This window comes from Mirounga leonina, unplaced genomic scaffold, assembly GCF_011800145.1.
Source record: "Mirounga leonina isolate KUSES-001 unplaced genomic scaffold, KU_Mleo_1.0 Mir_154, whole genome shotgun sequence".
Lineage (NCBI taxonomy): Eukaryota > Metazoa > Chordata > Mammalia > Carnivora > Phocidae > Mirounga > Mirounga leonina.
Window position 1 is genome coordinate 13,971,628 of NW_023270389.1, and position 24,507 is coordinate 13,996,134.

Consider the following 24,507-nt stretch of genomic DNA (forward strand, 5'->3'; position numbering starts at 1 on the left):
TGAAATCTAGATGTACTACTAATAATAATAGCTAGCATTTATGAGTCCTTCCTATGTGCGAGGCATTTTACCAGGATTTGACGTGTACTAACTATTGTAATTCCCATAAGAGACCTATGAGGCAGGTATTACTATTATTATCGCCCATTGCCCTTTCACACATAAGGCAGCAAAAATAAAGAAAAGTAAAATAACTTGTATAGGTAGAAAGTGGCAAAGCCTGAATTTGAACAAGACAGTAGGACTTTAAAATCCACGCTAAGCTCCAAATATTTAATGCTAAGTTGAACTAAGTAGCTGAGCCAGGTGTCTGTAGTATCCTAAGCTAAATGCAGATAGTACTTTACAGCTCATGTTACAGAAAATACTGTATGTACCTTAGCCAACTGTGTGGTCATGTGACATCTGGTCACCCGAGAGAATTGGGAGAGAACTGAAAGGGTCCACATTTAAGGAGGACAATGGATTGTTGCTTAGTCCAGGTGGTCATGGGTTCATAGGGTACCACTCATGAGCTTTTATTGTCTTTAGACATCCTGAATACTTTTGCATAGACTATAAGGAGTTTAATAAATACAAGAAACAGTTTAAAGCAGAATTTCATTTTGAGTGTGAAATGTGGTTTTGTTTCATATCAGGCCATCAAGACCCTGATCACTAATAAGAAGATGGGCACTTTTTGGTTATGAAGCTAGTACTTTACCCAGTTAAAAATAATTTTACATTGTAGTCTAGGGTTTCTCATTTGAGAATTAATAAGAATTGCCGGAATATTTTATTTTTTATTTTATTATGTTATGTTAATCACCATACATTACATCATTAGTTTTTGATGTAGTGTTCCATGATTCATTGTTTGAGTATAACACCCAGTGCTCCATGCAGTATGTGCCCTCTTTAATACCCATCACCAGGTCGGAATATTTTTATGGTTGCTCCTGTAGCTTCAAAATCTGAGTGGTATGGAATTTTTTTAAAAAAAATATGGGGTGAGGGCAATTAACTGTAAGATCTGTAAGAATCCTTTTGATCGATCTTATTTTATATTCGTTGAAACATTTCTATACATAATTAAAACAGCCTGTTGAGTTTTTCCCACTTACTATATTTGTTCTTTCCATTGTCATTTACAAGAGATATGCATCTGTATCTATATTCAGTAACCAAGGGCTTACTGAAAACAGGTGTACTTAGCATTCTGTTACTTGTGTTTCAAAGCAGTTAAAATATCAGCCATGGCCTTTGTTGAGATTTCAATGCAGATGTCAAGATAGAACATAAATACCTAGGTCAACAAGTGAATATTGCTTCATTTCATATCTAGCATGTGCCAGACACTATACAATGTAGGGAGAAACAATGTTGAGTAATACATGGTTCTTACTCTCTATCTTTGATGCTTATAGTCTATGAGAGGGTTAGATAAACAAACAGCTAATTAAAATACAGTGTAATAAATAATATAAGTATAATGATTAGAATATATAGAAGTTGGTAGGAGCCCAAAGGATAATTATTATATCATTATGGATACAAGTACATAGTAATGTTATGGGACTTAGGTAAGAGTCAGTGAAAGGAACCAAAATATTACTTGGTGTACACAGTGACAGTTTTTAAATGAATTAATTAAGATATTAATATGTATCACCAAACAAACTCATTTGTTTGTTCCTTTGTACTGCTAAACAAGGTTTGACAAGTTATGTGGAGTTATTCCCTTTAGGAAGAATTATTTGTGAGAACTGAGATAGGATTCGATAAAAATTAGCTTTTTTTCTTCATAAATATATTATCTTGGTTAGCACGTTTGATATCGTTTTATTATCTCTGGGTCTCCATATGCCTAAGACTGACACTTTAACACTAGTGCTTTTGGTATTATTCAGCCATGAAGATCGACATTTGGATTTGCTGCCATACATATTTGCAGAATCTGTCAGTGTTTCTTTCCAGTTTTGACCCTTCAATTTCCATTCACTCTGAAACCTTTGTTCAAAAAGAAGTCACCCTTCTATTGATTCTCCTTCTTGCTGCAGGGTTTTTAAACATTTTTTTCTTCCTGCCTTTGGTTTCGAGCTATGTATTTATGCTGTAGCAGCCAATTTTTGCATATTTTAAAAGCATTTCATATGACCTCCCTGTTGGTGTTTTTCCCACTTTGTCCTACCGTCTTCAGTAAAGTCTAGAACAATGGTCCTCAAACTTTTGAAAGGACCAGAGTCACATGGAGGGCTTGTTAAAACACAGATGGTGGGCCTTCACTCCCAGAGGTTCTAGTCCAATAGGCCTGGGATGAGGCCTGAGAATTTGCATTTCTAACATGGTCCCAGGTGATGTTGGTACTGCTGGCCTGGGGACCACGCTTGGACAACCATGGTATATGGCGGTGGCTCTCCAAGTATAGTCCAGGAATCCCAGAGAATCCCCAAGTCTCCTCAGGGGATCCACAAGGGCAAAACTGTTCTCATAATACTACTAAGATATTTGTCTTTTTCACCTCTGTTTTTCATGAGAACATGGTGGTATTTTGCAGAGTCTCTAGGAAGAGTGTTGGATATTGTTGGGTTCCAAAATTAACACAGTTTTAATTTCCAATACAGCACATGTCAATACCTATAAACCATATAAATAAAAGCTCTTTGGAGTCCTCAATTATTTTTAAGAGTATAAAGTTTGAGAACTGCTGGTATAAAGAAAAGAGCACAACTTCTTCGAACTAAAGTCGCCCTCCGTGTTCTGGCTCCTTCGTGCTCTCTGACCTTATACCTTAACCAGTCTTCCCTTGCGCACCCCGACCTCCTTGCCTCTCCTGGAGCTTGTAAACTCTTCCCTGCTTCCACACCTTCCTATGCTATTGCCTTTGACTAGGAGTGTCCCCATTCTTCCAACCCTTAGCTTGGCTGCTCCATCTCATCCTTCAGGACTCAGGTGGGGTTCCATTTCCCCACCACATCCTCCTGATTTATTTCCTTCATAGAATTGACCACAGTCTATAGTATCCTTGTATATTTGTTTGTTTTTATTTCATTGTGTCTCCCTGGACTCCAATGCAAATCCCATAAATGCAGGGTCCTGGTCAGTCTTGTTCTCTGGTGTGTCTCTTCCTCTTCTTTTTCCCAGGACACGTAGTCAAGGCTCAGTATTTTCTTGTCGAGTAAATGAACCAGACATTTCTGGACTCAAATACTGTCTCCACTACTTGTTAAGTAGGTGACCTCAAGTGGGTGGTTTTAATCTCTCTGAGCCTCGTGTGTGAGATTGAGATAATAATTAAAATCTTGCAGAGTTGCGAGCAGGAGTGATAGTGGAAATGCGTGCAGCTTCTAAGAGTCTGTGCCACCCAGAAAGTGCTCGATCAGTGTTTGTTAAAATCAATAATAATTAATTATTATTAAATTAAGTTATATATTATATATTAAATTATAATTAATAATCCATAAATTATAGTACATACTGGGCTCATCACAAAGGACAAAAGGGAAGACTAAAACAGTTACCTCTGCACTTGGACTTGTTCATGGTCCAGTGGAATGTGCTGCTTGGCATTTTGTACACCGAGTCCCACAGAGTTGGTTTGTAGTGACATCATGTCAGTGTTTCACAAACCGACCGTGCTGGAAGAGCTCATTGTTTCTGATTCCATGGTGTGGCTTAGTGGCCATGGGGCTCAGAGTTAATACCTGTGGGACAATCCTAGAATAGTTGGTCATTATCTAGTCTCTTAATTATATTGATGCTGAGATGCTACCATTGCTTTATGGATAACTTCTTTTGGAGTGGATTTTAAGAGCATGTAGTAGTCTACCATTTTCTCAGCATAGGCTAGTATTCGACAGGCTTCTTTCTGTCTGTGAATTCTCTTAATAGTGTGCTACTCTGGAAAGGTAATTCGCCAACTTTTTTTCTTTTTTCTCAGTCTTTTTTCCTTGTTACATTTGACCAACTTATGTGAAATTGTTTGAGGTGTTCATTAAAGAGTAATTGCATCTCTTTCATTTTCTGTATTTTAAAACTTGAGGACTATTCTTTATGCAAAGCACTTAGTTAATTATATTCTTTTACTCCATTTATTCTCCACATACTTCCTACCAGGCTTTATCTTTTGCATTTTTTAATTTTGTGGAACTGCTCTTAGAGGGGGTATAGCTCTACAGATAGCAACATGGTTTCTAACACAACGTATCCAGATTTTTAAAAAAGACTATAGTATTCAACCTGCTTTTGAGTTATTTGGGATATATACTGAGTTGTCTTATGCTATCACAAAGTGCTAATCAGTGGTAGTGAACAATGTTTGTGCTTTTGATGATTTCAATACATGGTTCTGTGTAGGCTGGCATACCAGGTTCTGTTGGTGGTACAACAGTAAATTAGCAAAAGCCACTGCTCTTGAGAAATGCATAGGTTTGTAGAGGAGACCGACATATATTTGCAATTTTAACATGAGGCAGTCTGTTATGTGACATAAGATACAAGGAAATATACAAATTCAAAGTGGGGAGAGAAGTTACTTCTGTTGTGTGTGGTCAGAGAAGACTTCAAGGTTTTTTCACTGTTTTTCTGTGTAAAATCAAAGAAAGTGTGTGTGTGTGTGTGTGTGTGTGTGTGTTTGAAGTTGGATACAGGAGGAGTTGAGTTCCCTTTATTACTTTGAAAGCATGTATTCAAATGGTCTGCCAGTTCAAGTTTCTTTCAGGATCTTAGAATTGGCCAAGAACAGCAAATCAGCTGTAAAACATTCAATTTAGAGACCATTATTATAGATAAGATACTTAACTCTATTTTATTTAAACCCATGACCTTTCCATTAATTGAAAAGCATCAGAAAAGCACCAGCCTGTGGAGTCACGAATAATGTCTTTGTGGAAATTACTGAATGAAGTCTTGTGACTTGGACTGGCTACTGTGTCATTGTAACTTAATGTGTAAAGTAACTCTTCTTTGTAATGCGTGTGTTTTATATAGTAAACATGTATCTGCATTTCTAATATGCGCATGAAAAACAGTTGCCCATCTGATTTTTATCAACCCTAACCAAGAGTGTTTCAAGTAATTCACTGAAAAGAGTGATGATAGGCCCAGTAATGAAGCTCTCCCATTGCACCTTTGCTCTGCAGGCACACCCCCTCATTTCCAGCTCCCTCCCACCCCGTAAAAGCTCCTTACTCAATGCTTCTATCTACTGTAATACTGATTTGTGTCATCTTATTATTACAGTTGCATCTTGCATTTGTCTCAAAGTCGAGTCGTACCAATAATAATAGGCAGACACTGATCTATGTGCTTTTCAGATTGTCTCCTTTAATTCTCATAATGACTGTATGAAAAAGATACTGTTTCCATCCCCATTTTACAGATGCAGGAGTTGAGGCAATCTTAGAGCTGAAATGTGGAAGAATCAGGATTTGGATTCTTCCAGATTCATAGCCCACACTTTTAATCACTATACTGCATTCCTCCTAAGAACCACTTTATACTGGAGAAGAAGAAAACAGTGGATGAAATCCATAAATTCTAGTTCATTTTGTTAAACCTGGTGGATTACATATCCCATTGTGATCACTGCATTGGACAGCAAGAATTACTGCTAAGACTCCATATTGCTTTGTTTTCTAATCTTATCATAAAAGTATGTTTTTGTCACAATTGATTTTATAACCCGCAGATTGAAAAATATGATCTACATTATGTGGAATTTTGCCGTAAAACAGAGAAAAAGCTTTAACTAGGAGTGCATTTATGCTTTATTGCTTACTTGTGTATCACATAGAACAATTTTCATGTATTCTAATGTAAGGATAATTCTATTTATGAATATATTTAAAGGACTGATGTCAGTTTATAAGTGTAGTGGAGCAAAAACTTAATAGCTGGACAAAAGAAAATGTAGCTTCTTTATTTAGGACATTTGATATTTCTCATGAGGTTTCACTTATTACTACGAGGTGAAGGGACCATGAGGGAAAGGAGAGCATGGAGTGGGGAGCAGGGGTTGTGGAAAGTGATATAGATTTGCCAATTACTGTATCTCAGTATAGGGTATTATTTTGGGCAGCTTACCCTTTTTCTAACAAATGCTTGGTCTTGCAGTTCTTCCCTTCCTATCTACTTCTCTCCAAGATGGCAGTGGGGAGCTTAGGTGCCATGGAGGTTATGGAGGAGACTACCTTAGATTCTTGCACCATCTTATTGTCTCTTCACTATTTTTTGGTCCTTGCTGATCTCTAGCTGGCTAGTCTAGTCTGAACCCCGGTGTCTCATTCACTCACATGAATCTGGTTCTGTTTGGTCTTTTTGAGGTATCATGCTGGTACCCATGACTGAATCCCATGGATTCCAGTCATTTGCCCCTGATCTACAAGTCCCTGTGCTTCTTTGACTCCCCCTCACTGGGTTACAGATATTCCTGGGTCACCCAGGCTGGGGAGACCAGTAGCATTCTCAGGCTATCTCTCTAGCCCCCTCCTTCCACAGATACGGCATTTTTCCTCCTGTGCCAGGTTGGGCAGGGTGCCAACTCAAATGTGGCCTCTCTTAGAAACTTGCCTCCTCATCAGCTGTGCCTCAGGAAGCAGACTTTCCTCAGTTCCCCACAGTTCTCTGGTCTTATACCTTACCTTGCCCCAGACAAGTGGGAGCAGTTAGAACATGGGTTTCTAACTTACTCCCCCTACTTCAGCTTCAACTCTCCTTTCGTGGTCCACAGGAGGGGGGTGGGCAGGAAGCGCCACAGCCCCGCCATCATGGGCAGAAAGGAGAGGCAGAAAGCCTCTTCATGCTGTAAGTAGTTACAGGAAACTGTATTTGCATCTCCCAGGCTCTTGATACAGAAACCCAAAAGCAACAAGAGATAGGGATTTAGTGAAGGTGAAAATACAGTGATTTAAAATATGAAATTATTACTTCCTTTTTGGTTTGTTTTTATTCATTTTTATTTGGGGCTCTCTCTTCCTACTGGAGTTGGACAGTATCAACTAGGTGGATAACCTAGCATAAGTTTGGAAGCCTTGCACATAGATTATTTTACAGAATGAACCATATTCCTAGATTTCTGAAACTTTATTACTTATCCAGCTTTTTTTTTTTTCCAGCAGACTTCTAGTCAGTCTATTTCTTTGTTTCCAAACTATACACCCTTATGATCCATACTGCGTATCTGTGTTTAGCATGTAATTGCCCTCCTTCCTTCAGCTTAAACACTACCCGTCTCTAGCACTCAGCATAAGCCCCAACTCCTCCCCAAATCACATTTGCTAAGTTGGGCCTTAATGATCTCTCTTTTGTCAACTGCTGTTGCAGTTATGAACTCTATACACACAGTTTAGCAGTTGTTTAATCTGCATGGACTTCATGTTTTTTAAGTTTGCAACCTATTAGCTAGCAGGGTTTTTTTTTAAGATTTTATTTATTTACTTGAGAGAGAAAGAGCATGAGCAGGGTGAAGGCAGAGAGAGAGAGGGAGAAGTAGACTCCCCGCTTAGAGGGGAGCCTGATACAGGGCTCAATCCCAGGACCCTGGGATCATGACCTGAGCCAAAGGCAGATGCTTAACTGACTGAGCCACTCAGGCGCCCCTAGCAGGGTTTATATTATGCAGTTCTTTAGAATATTCTATAGCACCTAGCACTGTGCTGGGCATATAAATTAGATGTTCAGTATCTCTTCTCTTTCGGTGGATTCCTGACCCACTTAATGGCGTGTTTTTGGTTTTTTAAGAAGAAAGGTAGAATTTAATGGCTACCATGGCATCATCATTATTATTATTCATTAGGGATTGAGCTTGGTGCATGTAACAAGATGCTCGAATAATGGAAGTTTGAACAAGAAGGGGTTTTGTTTTGTTTTTTCCCTCATTTTATGGGAAGGTATTTGATGGCTACATTATCCAGATAAAGGATGGCAGGATGGAAACCTTTGATTCTTGTGGTCTTTAACTCCTACTCAAAAAAATGGATGTTGTTGCCTACATCCCAGGCAACCTAAAGTACAAAGAAGGGCACAAGGCTCATGCCCACTAAGTAAATCCCACTGAAAGAATTTTCCTTAAAAGCTCCACCAGTGATTGCATGTACTTCTTATTGGCCAGAACTTACTTCACATAATCATCGCTGACTGGCTAATTGATTGTGTTGTGCAACCAGAGTTAAGCTAGATAGTAACTTCTTTCCATTTCAAGCAAATTCTACTGATAAGCATCCCCAAAATATGGAGAGTTTTACTGTGCTATTTATTGCTTGAAATATATGTTGGCCAAAAGATATTAAAAGTTAAAGTTATTATTTGGGATTTGTGTTGCAAATCAAGAAGAAGGATAGTGTGTACTATACTAAGATTATACAGTTATTGATTAACTAATATTTGATTTCTTTTTAATTAACTCATTCACTCATTTATACCTTAAGGAATAGCTTGCATAATTTATACCTTAAGAGTTAGTTTGCATATGTTTATACTTGCTGTCTCTTTTCCTCTCAAGTTACTGTTATGTGCTTTTTTTTTTTAAGTTATAGAAAGATTTTAGTGCAATTTACAGTAAAATAATCCAGTCTTGAAATACATTACGGAAGATTGAGTGTTTGCCTGTATGTTTGCTTCAGGAGAATAGCTTATAGAATATAGTATCTTAAGTGTTTTATTTGCTAAATATAAACCATATTAAGATAATCAGTTTTAAAATGTGGAGACTATCAGCATTTTTCTTATAAATTACTATCAATGTATCCTTGAGATTCTTAGAAACAATCTTTTAAACATCAAAACCAGCTGTAATTTTTTTTTCTCTTAATGTAAATTAAGATTGCATACAACATCACAGTCAGCTTAAGGTGGAAAGAAATTGACTAGTTTATAAAAAAAAATTTGAAAAAGAAGAAAATAATATGCAATTCAAAAAGGCATATGCACAACTATTAATATTGTTATAAATTATCAAATAATTAATACAGAAAAAGAATAATTTTAACTACTGAAATGTTAATCATGTGTTTTAAGTATAGTTTAAGTAATTTATAACTAAGCACTTAAATGTTTTCCTAGTCTGCTTATATTCTTAAAGTAAATTTTTTAATATATGTGATAAAATTTTCATCCAAAAAACCATCTTAATTTTTTATGTTATCAATTGTGTTTGCTGAATATCATAATTATCTTTACTGCTGTTGTTACCCCCTGACCTCCTCTAACTACAAAAAGAATTAATTTCACATGTACCAAGCTTTTCAGTATGTTGTAATGCTCATTAGGAATGAGAACTATTGAGTCTCCTTTTTTTTTTTAAGTTCTATCCTTCATATAATAGACTCTGTATAAGCTAAGCTCCAAAGAGAAAATGCTTTCTAGCTTCTATTTTCTGTATATGTGACTCCTTTTTAAAAAAAAAAACTTCTGCAGAATAGTGAGAGACAAGAGGGGAGACTTCAAAGCACCCATCTGAATTTTTATTTATTGTCTGAAATTCCTTTAAATAGTTGAACATTACTTTTAAAAGCATTTTGAATGTCCAGACAGATAAAAGGATTTTTATAAACAAATTCCCTGGCAGGAGCTACATTACATGCTATATATTTCAGGCTAATAATAAGAGCTTACTGTGGGTCAGTGTGTCATATCCCAGTGGTGTCTAGTGAGATGGAGGGTTATCTTATATGTCAGCTAGCTAACCCTGTGAACAATTTTGAGCAGGCAAGATAATGGGACTGAATTTTGAAATGAGGATTGAAATACACTGAAATATTGTCACATGTGAGAACAATAACTTTTTTAAAATAAATGTAGTCACCTTTTGACATCATTAGGCATATTTGATAATAATTTTTAATGGGGTCTATTTTAAATGGATAGATTGGGTGGAGTATGAAGTGAATCATATATAATTGTATGTTTAAATAGATAAATAAAAAAATCATAAATTCTGTCCTGCACAGGAGATTTTTATTAATAGAAAGCTACTGAGCAAAATTGGAAACACTTTTTTTTCTTTTCTATTATGATTACTGAATTAACATTACTTAATACTAGTCAGGTTGAACTTCTTGATTGTAATTTTAAGTTTTGAGTATAAAATACTTTTACTCAAACATAGGTGCAGTAATACAGAAATCTTTAAAATTGCTTTGCTTTACTGCATTTCCAGGACAATATCTTCATAAACCATTATATAAAGTGTGTTAATGCCTTTTTTTAAATCTAATTCTTTAAAGAATTTTTTATTCATTCTTTCTTTGTATTTCCCTGCAAAGTCAGTAACCAAAACTAAATATACACTTAATTTTGAAAAACAGTTTGTGCGTGTATGCAGGTGTGTGTAGTGACTCTCAAGAAAATATTTATTTTTAGATGTAGATATGATTGCTCGATATGAATTGAATATGATAATCTACATACAATCATGGCATAGAAATTAAAATTTTAGAAGATGTATAGATACTGAGTATAATCTAAGTATGTTGAATTGGGATGAAATTATAAAGTTGTTTTACACCATCTTATGCACATTTTGTTTATTACTTGGCATTTGCTTTTATAAAAGGCAGGTCTTTATGTACACTGGATTTTGTATGAATATATGTGGGCATATCCTTATTTTTCCGAAGCCCGTAACATTGCAAGCATCATAAATGAGTGATTTAGGAAGCTTTGGTCAGCCAGCAGAGGCCACTCACAGCTTGCTACTAAACTGGACGGCAAAGTGAAACTCCTTCTTTAATCACTATTTGCCATCATTCCAAGCTGGTTAATTTTTAGTTTCTTACTCAAAAAAAAATTATTATCATGGAGCAGTATGAAAAAAGTTGTTGCTGTATTTGTTTTTTAATTGTGTAGTGATTGATCTTTTCTATTAAAGCATTTAGATCATTCATTATTAGTCTACATCAGAAATGAGAATTTATGCACTTAATAATTAGAAGTATTATTGTTCTAATAGGCCAATCATTCTAAATTCTTAATTATTAATGCTGACTTATTTTAACTAGGGAAAGAAACTGTTTAAGGATTTAAAATAATTACATTGTTTAGTTTTAGATTAAAAATGTAACAATTGCCAATGTTGTCATATATATACATGTACGTACCCATACATATTTCTAAACCTGCATCAGTTTAGTATAATTCGCATTTTGACGATAATCTTTTAGAGAAATGTATGTGCTATGTTACTTGAACATGTGCCAAGCTTACTTCCAATTACCCAAAATCTGTCTTCATTCACCTGTTCTGGTTGATTCTGGCAGCCAGAAGGTTAGCATCTTCCCTTTGACACAGATGGATTCCTGCTAGGAAGGCTAATCCACAATTGAAAGGCAAGCTTTATTTCCTGTAATTTTTTTATACTAATTTATAAAGTCTTTATGGTTTGAAGGTGTAATCTCACATTTACATTGATACCTGCTTCTGAAGAAAAAAAAAAATAGTCCACGTTCTCTAATTTTCCAAGTTCCTTCACGTATTCTCATCATGGAATGTTTACCCCTCTCTAGCACAGTTCTGAATTTTTTACTACTTTGGCTGTAATGCCTGGTAGTAGAGCTATTTCTTATTCCCGTTAATCAATGCATAAGACTTGCTAACAGCCTTGTTTGGGCCACTGTGTTCATCCTTGCCTATATCTAAAATAGCCCCATAGCTTACCCTAAGTTACAAGTGAGAACCAGAGTATCATCCTTGGATGTCTAATTCTAGGCTGAAGGTTTTCCAAGAGTAGTATATTCTGGATTCACGCAAGCATCTTTTGCAGCAAATCCCCAAATACAGAAAACACTTGTTTTGGTGTATTGTCTCCTTTGTGTAGTCCCTTAGGGGAAAAAGTAGTAGGTTGTGAATAGGACAATTGAAGTTCAGATCTAGCTCTGTTTAGTCTTTGTGATCTGGGGCATGTGCCCTCATCTGGTATTTGAGAATAATGATGCTTACTCACTCTATCCCCCTTGCCTGTGAAAACCCCTTACAAGCAGGCAAGAGCTATAAAGTTTAGGCGAGTCGTTATCATGAATAATAGCAATAATATTTCTACCAATTATATTAACTCTTTGATGTATCATGGTGGTCATTATCACACTTTATTTATTCATGTTTACATCCTTCTGAGAAGGATTAAAAATAGCTAAAAATATAATGGAACAATACCTTGACAACCAGGTAAAATCATCAGATTCATACACTGTGTTATATCCACTACAATATAATTTAGCTAACATGAAGGCTATGAATAGTAGATGACACATAGATCCTAATAAGAGGCTAAAGATTTACAGCGACCTCTCCCTCCTATCCAACACGTTCCCAAGCACACATCAGGCATTCTGCTTGTACCTACTACTTTTTAGTTTCTTGTAGCCAGTAAAGAGGATTTTTGCTAGTCTGCTGTATAAATACACATTTTACTTTAATAGAAATCTAGACACATGAAGGTAAAATATGAATTAGCATATGGATTACTTGCTGATTTTTTTTTATTAATATTCTTTAAAAAAAAAAACATCTTGGAATGAAAGGGGTTCCTTAAACTCAGGACTTTATCATGACATCCAAAAGATTACTCATTGTGACAGTATAATAGTCACCCAACGGAATGGGAACTCTACACCACTTATTATATAGTATATATAAGGCTAATTTTACATACATAGCAGGTAAATATCTGTTGAATAGAATCAAGTAGAGCGGTTTTGGGTTTCGAACATGGAGAATAGTCAGTTACTACCTGAGCAGAAGGATCACCCTGGAAAGTAAGGATTGGATTAGAGAAGGGCTTTGAATGCATTTCTCATTAGCTTTAATTTTACTTTCAGCATAGAGCTATGGATGGCTCTGGAATGAGAAAACTGACATCTGAAAAGCAGCGATTTAGAAAGTTGAATTTGGCAAGTTGGTAAGATGGATTGGAGCAGGGAGAGACAATTGCATACAATTCCCTTCTCACCCCCCCCCCATTCCTCTTAAATCAGATAACTACTTTGTTTCCCTTTAATCTTATAAACGATACCCATTTATGCTCCCTGAGTTATCATTTTTGTGTATTGCTTTAAAAATCATTCTAAAGTAATTTTTATTTTTTTGTACATTGTTTTAAAAGTAATTCTAGTGTTATCTTCTTGGATGTTTTCCATCCCCAAATAGATTGTGCCTTTTGTGAATTGTGACCATTCTGTAATATTATATATGCGAATAGGTGACACAATGAAATATTTTACTCGTTCTCCACCTATCTCGTAACAGAACTTTTTAGAACACTGATATAAAACTCATTTGAAATACTTTTGGAGAAACTTTGTGTGTATTTTTCTGTAAGGGATTAAAAGATGAACATTTTTTACATCTGTTTTAACAGCTATTAATTAAAATTAGTTACTACAAATCTTTCAGGATATTATTTTCTTATGATTGATTTTTAATGAAGATAAATGTGTAACGAGCAACTATAATAAACTCCCTTCCATCTCTTTGCCCTCCTCCCCTCACTTCTATCCCCAGGGTTTCAAGTCCTATTTTTAAGCCTGGTTTTGTTCAGTTGTTTTCCTTAGTATCTGTCACGTATATTTGACTGACACATTTGTTGAATGTACCAGGGGGGCCTTCATACAGAGCCTGCTAAACTTTGAGGGCTTGTTTCTTTCTTCCGAGAAGTTGAGTCAAATTAGTACTGGTCCTTAGAGAAGCAGAAAACTTTTGGGTCTTGACACAGTGGCAGGAAGGCTCATGCAAGGTCTCCTTATAGCCTGGAGGCCGGGCAGATTTGATTGACCAGTCCTCACAAAATTGAAAGGCCTTCTTTCGAATGGCAGCCTGCCACCCTAAGTATTTGTCAATGTGGGTACTGAAGCAGAATAGCATTTGGAAAGCAAATAAAATGTAATTGTATATAAGATCAAAGTTGAAGGAGAATGACTGGATCAGAGGGAGAGAAGAAAGAGTAACGGCTTCTTGTATTTATGTGGGGCCATAACACTTCCTTCATTTACAGAAGGAACCTTAATCCTTGAAAATATGAGTAGGATATCATCCGTATTGAACAAGCTTTTCATTAATCCGTTGTGTCTCAAATACGTTTCCCTGATTTGGGAAATAATTTTTTCAAGTATGTAATTGTAGAAGAATGGGATGGGTTTGATGACAACAAAATGACAATGAGATGTATAACCAAGTGTTCTGTTTATCTTTTGAGGAAAGTTATGAAATTGGTGTCAATAAATCAGTGACAGAAAGAATAAGAAATTGTCTTAATATATCTAATGAAATGGAGAGAATAGATATTTTGTCATTGATGTCATTTAGCTAAATGTCCCATATATTCTTACCTACTGACCTTCTGAATTCTGACAGTGGCACTTTCTTTTTTTGTTTTGTTTTGTTTTAAAGATTTCATTTACTTATTTGACAGAGAGAGACACAGAGAGAGAGGGAACACAAGCAGGGGGAGTGGGAGAGGGAGAAGCAGGCTTCCCGCGGAGCAGGGAGCCCCATGCGGGGCTTGATCCCAGGACCCTGGGATCATGACCTGAGCCGAAGGCAGACGCTAAACGACTGAGCCACCCAGGCGCCTGGACAGTGGTACTTTCTTGTACAATGGTTACTTACTTTTCTTCTGTCACTATGATATTCCTGTTTTCTGAGGTTGATCACTTGATTGTAAACAACAATAGCAAAAACTAAGACCCATGTGATCTTTTAGCTTTACAGTTTGTTTCACAATCCTCAAAGGCCAGAAGTTGGCAAATCCTTTATTATCTAGAGGCCACCCATTCCCGTCTGGGCTGGGATATCTCTTTTTTTTTTAACTTCCTGATTGGAGGAATAAACATAGGTAATGAGAAGAAATATACCTATTTTATTTAGGAATGTAGTCACAATTGATGTAATAACATTTAAAAATGAATTGTAAGAATTCTGGGCAGATAGTGTGATGTCTAAGATTGTCATCAGTAAATACTGGCTAATTACATAAATGTCTCCAGAGTCTTATTAACAAATAACGAGAGCTGGATTGTGGAGATACTGTTTCTCATGAAGAACAGAATATCTGTTCCCTATCTAATCTTGTGGACTAAAATCTGCTTTTTCTAACAAATAAACTTTACTCTGTGAATATTTTATTGGATATTTTAAAGAGATGATGTTTTTAAATGTGTTCTTTCTTAGACGTTTCTGGAGTAACTGGAAGCCATATTTTTTGGGAATGAAATTATTACTTGGATGTGATGTTTAAAAAACTGCTTCATTTATTTTTATAAAGATGATTATCTCACCCTAAATTATAAATTTTTAGAAAGAATTTTATAACAATGTTTCTTGGTATTTTATAATACTTTGAATTACCTACTAATAATCCATGCTTCCATATTTAAAATACACTGGAACTTGAGTATAGTACTGCTTTCCATGGACTGATTTCTGTATTAAGATCTTATTCTCAGATTTTCAGTATAGGGTGTCTAGTCACAAAGTCACAAAAGGTTCCCAGAGTAAAAACATTTTACTCCTGAGGCAGACCAGTGACATGAACCCTGAGATCATTGTGTGTGGACCTCCGCATTGCATAATTTCATTTAAAAATAATCCTAAATTATGGCTATTGGCATATCTTCAAAAGTAAAACAAAAATTGACTTGAAATAACAGTAAAGGGTATTCAGCCCTATTTTTTTTTTTAAAAAAGGGCCACGTATTATGTAAAAATGTAAAGTCATTTAAATATCTACCTTTGATCCTGTAAATCTTTTGTGCATTATTTACAGCAATTGAATTGAGCTTATCATGTATACATACATGATTTCTGAGAAATACACAGTATGATTATTTCTGACTAGATTGAAAGCTTACATTTGTATTGTGGGATAAATTAGTTAGAAACTCTGTTTTATTGTATTCAGTTGCATTGTTTTCATCAGGCAATTTACCACATGGGTGTATGTGAAATTTCTTCATTTATTAAATTTCAGATTATGTATTTCAAGCCAGAGCAAGACTTAAACATTTTTCCCTAAGTCTAGCTTCAGGCAAACAAGCAATTTTAGCCCTGAAAATAGCTTCTGCTTCTGTCAACACGTTGTTTATTCTTTCTCTGAGATAGAAAGTTCAGTTTTCTGATATTTGTACCAAGATAAAGTCAGTAAACAAGATTAATATAGTGTGGAAAAGGTTGTCAGCAGTCCTGGCAAAGGAAATAAGTTGCCTGTGCATAGAACATACTGTAAACCGAATGAAAGTGTCAGGTCCACCACGAGATAATGTGATCATGAACCTCTAACAAAGCATGACATAGGCACGGTCGGCTTTTCTCAGAGCCACAGTGTAGAGAATGGATTACTGTATTCCTGGGATGCCCACTGCAATAGCATGAAAACCTCATTTTGAGATGAATGCAGGATGTAGTCCTGGAGTTGAGCCACATGTTTACCTGTGGGGCTCCCGCCGTCGGGTTCTTGATGTCATCATCTGCGCGCACTTGCAATATTTGCATTTCTTGGAATTTCAGAGCGTGTGCTGGTATCCTTGGGACCCAAGTGATAAAGGAATAAATCGTTTTTTGCAAACATTGGGTTTTTTTCAGAGGCATTTTTCTGCCTCATTGGGCTTTTTTCTGATTGTATACTTTAAGTGGCACTTTTATAATTGTGGAGGGGCTTTATTATTATTATCATCATCATCATCATCATCATTATTATGGCAGAGCATAACTTAGGACCTTTTGTCGTAAGATATGTCTTGTTGACTGTGATTGTAGATTCTTTCTTGCATGGTGCTGCTCACGTTCCCTTTTGAGAACCCTCCATAAAATAAAAGTTGTGAGGTTTTTTTTTTTTAAGATTTTATTTATTCATTTGAGAGACAATGAGATAGAGAGAGAGCATGAGAGGGGGGAAGGTCAGAGGGAGAAGCAGACTCCCTGCCAAGCAGGGAGCCCGATGCGGGACTCGATCCCGGGACTCGAGGATCATGACCTGAGCCGAAGGCAGTCACTTAACCAACTGAGCCACCCTGAGTTTTTTTTTTAACGAGAGTAGCTTCTATTATGAAAAAAAAATTGAACCTTCAGTTCTTTAGCAGATTTTTCATTTTATTTAGGAATAGAGAAAGAAAACATTGTTCTTTTAGGTGAAATTACATTTTGTTATTTGTTCTGTGTAAATACACAGATTATTCTGACTTTATAGGAAAAGGACTCGTGTCTCCTTCCTTGACTTCAGTTTTTGGATGCATTGAAGAAGTGTGCGCTATAAAACATGTTATTTATATTTAGGAATTAACTTTGGTTAATTGGTTTTTGGAAATATTGCTTGCTCAACACTAATTAAGTGAGCCTCCTTTTTTCACATATGATTAAATATGTGCACAGTTGAGCAATATTTGGAAACAAGAGTCAGTGGTCTGGTTCTTAAGAAACATTCTATTATAAAGGTACTTTTAAAATAGTCTAAAAATTCTCTCAGAGGAACTACACTGAGCCAAAACAAGAGGCCATTCTTACCAGAAAGGAAATGACCCTTTTGGTCCATGCAATGTTGTTTAGCTTTTGAGAATTAACATTTTATTCTCCATTTTAGATCGGAAGCCCTCAAATGGAAATGTCCCTGTTGTTCGGTGCTGTTGTTTTTCTTTTAGAAACTCGTCTGTGACATTTTTTGTTTCAACTCTCCTTTCAGGTGAGCACCCCTGGTCCTGTCAGTAACAAGAGGATGGTTCACTTTTCCCCAGACTCTCATCACCATGAGTGAGTACGCCCTGATTTTTAGGGTCTCATTGGGGTAGTCTACGTCTTTCTTGCGGGAAATTGAGAGCTATTGCTAATGAAGGTAGTTTAATTTTGCACCTTTCTTAAGAAAGAGTAAATACCTTATGCCATTGACAGTTATGCAGGAATCATTTCAACCCGTGGCAGAAATGTAAATAAAGGTTTTTGAATACAGTCATTCTTTTATTTGTGATAGAATGTGAATTTCTACATTTTCATTACATTAAGTAGCATCGAGCTCTCCTCCTACTCATCCCTCCTCTTTCCCTTCCTCCCCACTCTTTCTAAAGCACTAAAGTGCAGAGGAAGTGACTGTTTAGCTCAGTACTTCTCTGCTCCCTGCTTCTGCCCAGCATGAGCTGTGAAGGGACCAGAATGTATTTTCATTTAACAGTAGAAAGGAGAGTCTAATTTATTAAATAATTCTAAAACGTAAGCACTTGAGCTTTAACTTTGGTGAATTATTGGGTGAATTTCTAGGTGCTAGTTCTAAGTATATCTTTATTGGAAGAACTTGAAAACGTTATATATTTTGGGTCAATACCATGTCTCCTGTGAAGGTGGTTGAACTTCAAAAAGGCCGTAAAATGTGGAAAGACATGAATTAATGATTGAATGAATTTTTTCTGGCAAGCAATCCTGTTAGGATCCATTAGAGCCTAGCTTTTAAATCCATTCCTTAGCCAATGTAAAATAAATTATTGTTCTTCAATAGCTTATTTTACATAGATTATTAATATAAATATAATGTATATAATATAAAATAGTATTTATACAGATTATTAGTTTCTGTAGTACTTATTTTATAGATTACAATATCATAATCTTCCCTTCTAATAGTTTATTTCATTCATTTTTATTATCCTATAAGACCTTTTCTCTATTGTCTCTCAAACAGAAAGAAGAGTTATTAACTCAGATTGGCAACCAAAAGACTTGTATATTCCCTTCTTAATTTTTTGCTGTGATATGAATCAAGAACTCTAGCAAGTAGATGTAGAGCTGTTTTCAAACCAAAAATTGTATTTGGTAATGATTGTAAATGCACTGAGGACAGACAGATCTCTTTATCACTATTGTAGTCCTGTCCTAACAGTGCCCTGTGGGCAGTGAATAGTTATTGGGTGATTGAAAACATGAAAGTATGAATTTAAAATGGGACAAATTGGATACTGTCAACTGAGTATTACTTCTCAAATTAGCAGGTATGACCTTCATGGTATTCTCCTAATGTCCCTTCCTCACCAATCTCCCCAGTGGTTCTTAATCACTTAAATAAGATTCTCTGCAGTTGGAACTCAGATGTCACTATTTTCAGAGTTTCCTTAGTTACCCTAATGTGTTTGAGTACCATTCTGTCCACAGTCATGACTAAAATGGAATCATCTTACTACCTCACACCCTACATGCTGCCAGTCCAGTCCAGTCTCTTCAGTATCTCATGCTCACTCCATCTTTTCCACTTCCTGCCTCATTATTTTAAATAAGCTCTTTTATCTTTTATATTACTATAGGATCCTAGGGAATCTTTCTGCCTCCGTTTTCTTTTTTTATAAAGATTTTTATTTATCTGACAGAGAGAGAGAGCACAAGCAGGGGGAGTGGCAGGCAGAGGGAGAGGGAGAAGCAGGATCCCCGCTGAGCAGGGGGAGCCCGATGGGAGACTTGATCCCAGGACCCCGGGATCATGACCCGAGCCAAAGGCAGACACTTAACCAACTGAGCCACCCAGATGCCCTCTGTCTCTGTTTTCTCACTATTTGAGTACATACTACTTACTTCTACTACTTAAGTTCAGTTCCAATTCTTTTATTCCCTACTTATAAACCCCCAGTATTGCCTCTTGACAATGAAGAAGCCTCGTCAGCATATTATTAGACACTCTCCACTATCTGGCTCATTACCTTTCCACCTTACCATTATCTCTCCCTCATAGATAATGGTCCAGCTCTCTGGTCTGCCTCTCTTTCCTGAATATGACCTCTACTTCACTGTCCCCTATAGCCTGGGATTTTGCTCTTGCAAGTATTTGGGAAAATGGTAAAAATATTTGGGAAAATATCTATTCGGGCCCTTTGCCTACTTTTGCTATTGAGTTATACAAGTATCCTATATATTTTGGATATTAACGCCTTATCAGATATGTGGTTTGCAAATATTTTCTTCCATTCCATAGGTTGCCTTTTTATCTTGTCAATGGTTTCCTTTGCTGTGCAGAAACTTTAGTTAGATGTAGTCCCACTTGTTTATTTTTGCTTTCGTTGTCTTTGCTTTGGTGTCAGATCCAAAAAGATCATTGCCAGGATCAATTTCAAGGAGCTTATTACTTCCTGTTTTCTTCTAGGAGTCTTAGGATTTCAGATCTTATGTTCAACTCTTTGATCCATTTTAAGTTGATATTTGGGTATGGCATACAATAGGGCTCCATTTTCATTCTTTTGCAAGTTGGCTGTTCAGTTTTCCCGAACCATTTACTGAACAAACTATCCTTCCCCAGTGTATATTCTTGACTCCTTTGTCAAAATTAACTGACTATATATGCATGGGTTTATTTCTGGGCTCTCTATTCTGTTCCATTGACTTTTGTGTCTGTTTTTAGCCATTACATACTGTTTTGATGATGATGGCTTTGTAATATAGTTTGAACCAGGAAGTGTAATGCCTCTAGCTTTATTCCTTATCAAGACCGCTTTGGTTATTTGGGGTCTTTGTGGCTCCATACAAATTTTAGGATTGTTTTTCTTTATGTGAAAACTGCCATTGGAATTTTTATAATGATTACATTGAATCTGTGGATTCCTTTGGGTAGTATGGACATGTTAGCAATATTAATTTTTCCAGTCCATGAACATAAAAGATCTCTCTATTTACTTGTGTCTTCTTCCATTTCTTTCATTAATATTTTATAGTTTTCAGTGTACAGATCTTTTACCTCCTTCACTGAATTTATTTCTAAGTATTTTATTATTTTTTTAAAGATTTTATTTATTTATTTGACAGAGAGAGACACAGCGAGAGAGGGAACACAAGCAGGGGGAGTGGGAGAGGGAGAAGCAGGCTTCCCGCCGAGCAGGGAGCCCGATGTGGGGCTCGATCCCAGGACCCTGGAGATCATTACCTGAGCTGAAGGCAGACGCTTAATGACTGAGCCACCCAAGCGCCCCCTAAGTATTTTATTATTTTTGATGCTGTTATGTATGGGATTGTTTTCATAATTTCTCTTTCTAATAGTTTTTTTGTAGAAACAACTGATGTATGTGTCTTGATTTTGTATTCTGCAACTTTGCTGATTTTGTTTATTAGTTCTAACAGCTTTTTGTGATAAAGTTTTTAGAGTTTTCTATTTATATATCAAGTCATTTGCAAGCAGATGCAATTTTACTTTTTCCTTTCTGGTTTGGGTGTCTTTTTTTTCCTTGACTAATTGCTTAGGATAGGACTTCCAAAACGAAGTTGAATTGAAGTGTTGAGAGGGGGCATCCTTGTCTTGTTCCTGATCTTAGAGGAAAAGCTTTCAGTTTCTCACCATTGAGTATGACGCTAGCTGTGGGCTTGTCATATATATGGCCTTTGCTATGCTGGGGTACATTCCTTCCATAACCAGTTTGTTCAGAGTTTTTATCATGAAAGGATGGTAAATTTTGTCAGATGCTTTTTCTGCATCCATTGAGATGATCATATGATTTTTATCCTTCTTTTTGTTAATTTGGTATGTCACATTTATTGATTTGCAGATGTTAAATCATCCTTGCATCCCTGGAATAAATTCCACTTGATCATTATGTGTTATCCTTTTAATGATTTTGGTTTGTTAATATTTTGTTGAAGATTTTTGCATCTATATTCATCGGGCTGTTGGCCTATGATTTTCTTGTAGTGTCCTTATCTGCTGGCTTTGGTATCAGAATATAATGCTGATCTCACAATGATGCAGTGTGGAAGTAGTCCCTCCTTTTTTATTTTTTGGAAGATTTGAGAAGGATATTGTATTAATTCTTTTTTATTTATTTTCAACTTAAAAATTGTATTTGCTTAGAGGCATTAGAATGTCAACAAAACAAAAAATGCAGGGTTTTTTCTTTTTCTTTTTTTTCTGCAACTACAGGGTGGTATTGAGTTAACAGAACAGTTATTTTGTATTAGCTGCCTCAGAGACAAGGGAGAATGAGAACAGTGCCATTCCTGTATATAAATGTGTGGTGTGCACCAACAAGAAGCTGCTGAAATTTCCATGCCAATTTACAACCCCCAGACTGTACCAGGCAAGGTCAGTGGGTATTGAAAATACCACCAGGACAAGACTATCTAAAGACACATGTGGTAGTATGTTAACCATACAAAAAAAGACACTGTACAGTTTAAAACCATAACTTACACAGCCTTACATTTCAGGTTTTTTTCTTTAAAAGGAATGAGTTGCGTATAAAGGGGTTAAGTGCTTTATAGACAAGAAAAAGCAGACCTGTGCTAGAACCAACTTATTCATCATCCTCTTCTTCATCATCTTCTTCCTCTTCATCTTCCTCATCTTCCTCATCTTCCTCTTCTTTTTTGTTTATTTTTCAGCCTTGATGACTCCGTTTTTTGCCTGATGACTCAGCAGGCTCTCCCATAGCTGCTGTCTCCCGTAGGCAGCAGTCTCCTTTTTGTACTTGTTTCCAGCCTTCTCTTCATAAAGCTGCTTGTCATCTACTGCAGAGTTATTCCACTTCTGTCCCCGTTTCTTTGCAACATCACCAATGGATAGGCTGGGATGCTGATTTGGGGGTGATACTCAGAACAAAACAAGAAAAAGGCCACAAGAGTCCTCTTGGGTGCATTGGGTGAATTTCTTTTGGTTTCCCCTTAAGGAGGGATATAAGTTTTCGTTTTTCTTTCAACATGGGCCTTTTCCACCTTTGCCATGTCTTCAATTTTTTTCTTTTTTAAGATTTTATTTATTTTAGAGAAAGAGCGCATGCAAGTTGGAGGAGGAGCAGAGGAGGAGGGAAAGAATTTCAAGCAGACTCTGCACTGAGTGCAGAGCCTGACATGGGGCTCAGTCTCCTGACACTGAGATCATGACCTGAGCCGAAACCAAGAGTTGGACGCTTAACTGACTGGGCCACCCAAGTGCCCCAATTTTTTTTTTTTTTTTTTTCATTTTGAAAGACATGGTCTTCTACCTCTCTGAACACTTATTAGAAAACTCTGAGAAGTTAACTGAAGTATCTGGATGCTTCTTGTGCTTCTCCTGGAAAGTTTGCACAAGGGATGCATATGATGGAATTTTGCCCCTCAGCTTCTTGGGACCTTCTTTGCCCATGTTTACTTATTTTTCTTCAATGAGGCACAAAGTCATCCAGTGCCTGTCTGGCTCTCACTTGCCCCAGAGCTGTGTTTGTGGAGCTCAGTGTACTACAATGGCTGTCTATTAGTTCTTCTTTCAATGTTTGGTAGAATTCACCAGTAAAGTCAGATGGTCCTGGGCTTTTCTTTGTTGGGAGGTTTTGTGATTACTGCTTCAGTCTCCTTACTAGAAATTAGTCTGTTCAGATTTTCTAATTATTGTTTGAAATTGGTAGACTTCTGTATTTCTAGGAATTTATCCATTTCTATAGTATCTAATATGTTGGCCTGTCATTGTTTACGGTAGTTTCTTATGATTCTTAGTATTTCTGTGTTACCAGTTGCAATGTCTTCTTTTCATTTCTGATTTTATTTATTTGAGTTTTCTCTGTTTTTTCTTAGTCTAGCTAAAGCTTTGTCTGTTCTATCTTTACAAAATCTAGCTTTTAGTTTCACTCATCCAGTTCTATTATCTTTTTCCTCTATTTCATTTATTTCTACTCTAATTCTTTCTGCTAGCTTTGGGCTTAGTTTTTGTTTTTGTTTTTGTTTTCCTATTTATAGTTCCTTAAGGTGTAAAGTTATTTATTTGAGATCTTTTTTTTCCCTAATATCCTAATATAGGATTTTATCACTGTAAACTTCCCTCTTAGAACTGCTTTTGTTGTGGTAAGTGTTCGCATGCCCATTAAGAACTTCCTCTTTGCTTGCTATAGTCCTATAGGTCTCATTGGCACTCAGAGCTAGATGTTTTGGGGCCCCATCCGAGGGTGGGACTCCTCAAAGTTGGGACACTAGGTATGTGTTCCAAACCCTTTGCTCCTCGGGAAGAAACTGGGAGTTTGGGGTTCCCCCCGAGTATATGGCCTAGTGCCAAGGGTGGGATTTATGGTGAGAATGTGTCTCAGCCTTTCCTACCTACTTCAATGTGGGTTTCTTCTCATCTGCCTAACACGTAGGAGTCACTTAACTAGTTTCTGGATTTCTCTCAGAGAAAATTGTTCCACGTGTAGCTGTACAATCGGTGTGTCCATGGAAAGAGGGAGTTCAGTAGCCTCCTCTGTCAGCATCTTCATTCCTAGCAGCCCCTTTCTGGTTAGTGAACATCAGCAGGAGTTTAAAGTCACAGACTAAAGTCACAAGTGGCCAAGTTGTTTGTTTAGGCGTTAGGGTTCCTTCAAATATGTAATGGGTTTCAGTTGTGTTTATGGTTGCAATTCCTTGTGTGGAAATGGCTACTGGCCTTGATGTTCTTCCTATATCCTTACTTAGCTTTTAGCTTAAAGGCTTCTGCCCTGAGGCCATGTGAAAAAATGACCTCCAGAGGGCAGGTACCTGTTTTTAAGAAACCTCTAGTAAGCGGGTTCACCCTGTTTGTCAGAGAAATCCTACAGAGAGGCACTCTGAGGGAGATCTAGACCAGAGCCCTAGCCATGGTAGTCATAGCCC

General features: G+C 36.5%; 1 protein-coding gene and 1 pseudogene across 5 annotated transcripts in view; one reads left to right on the top strand and one right to left on the bottom strand.

The window, feature by feature from the left end:
* The window catches only part of GPATCH2 (G-patch domain containing 2), a 210,993-nt gene that overhangs the window by 89,026 nt on the left and 97,460 nt on the right, over positions 1-24,507 (top strand). For all 5 annotated transcript variants that reach the window (XM_035010120.1, XM_035010119.1, XM_035010121.1 and 2 more), the window contains exon 6: positions 17,642-17,709. In XM_035010120.1, coding sequence (XP_034866011.1) covers positions 17,642-17,709 — 68 coding nt within the window. The remainder of the gene's footprint in view (positions 1-17,641; positions 17,710-24,507) is intronic.
* On the bottom strand, positions 22,209-23,035 carry LOC118014093 (annotated as a pseudogene).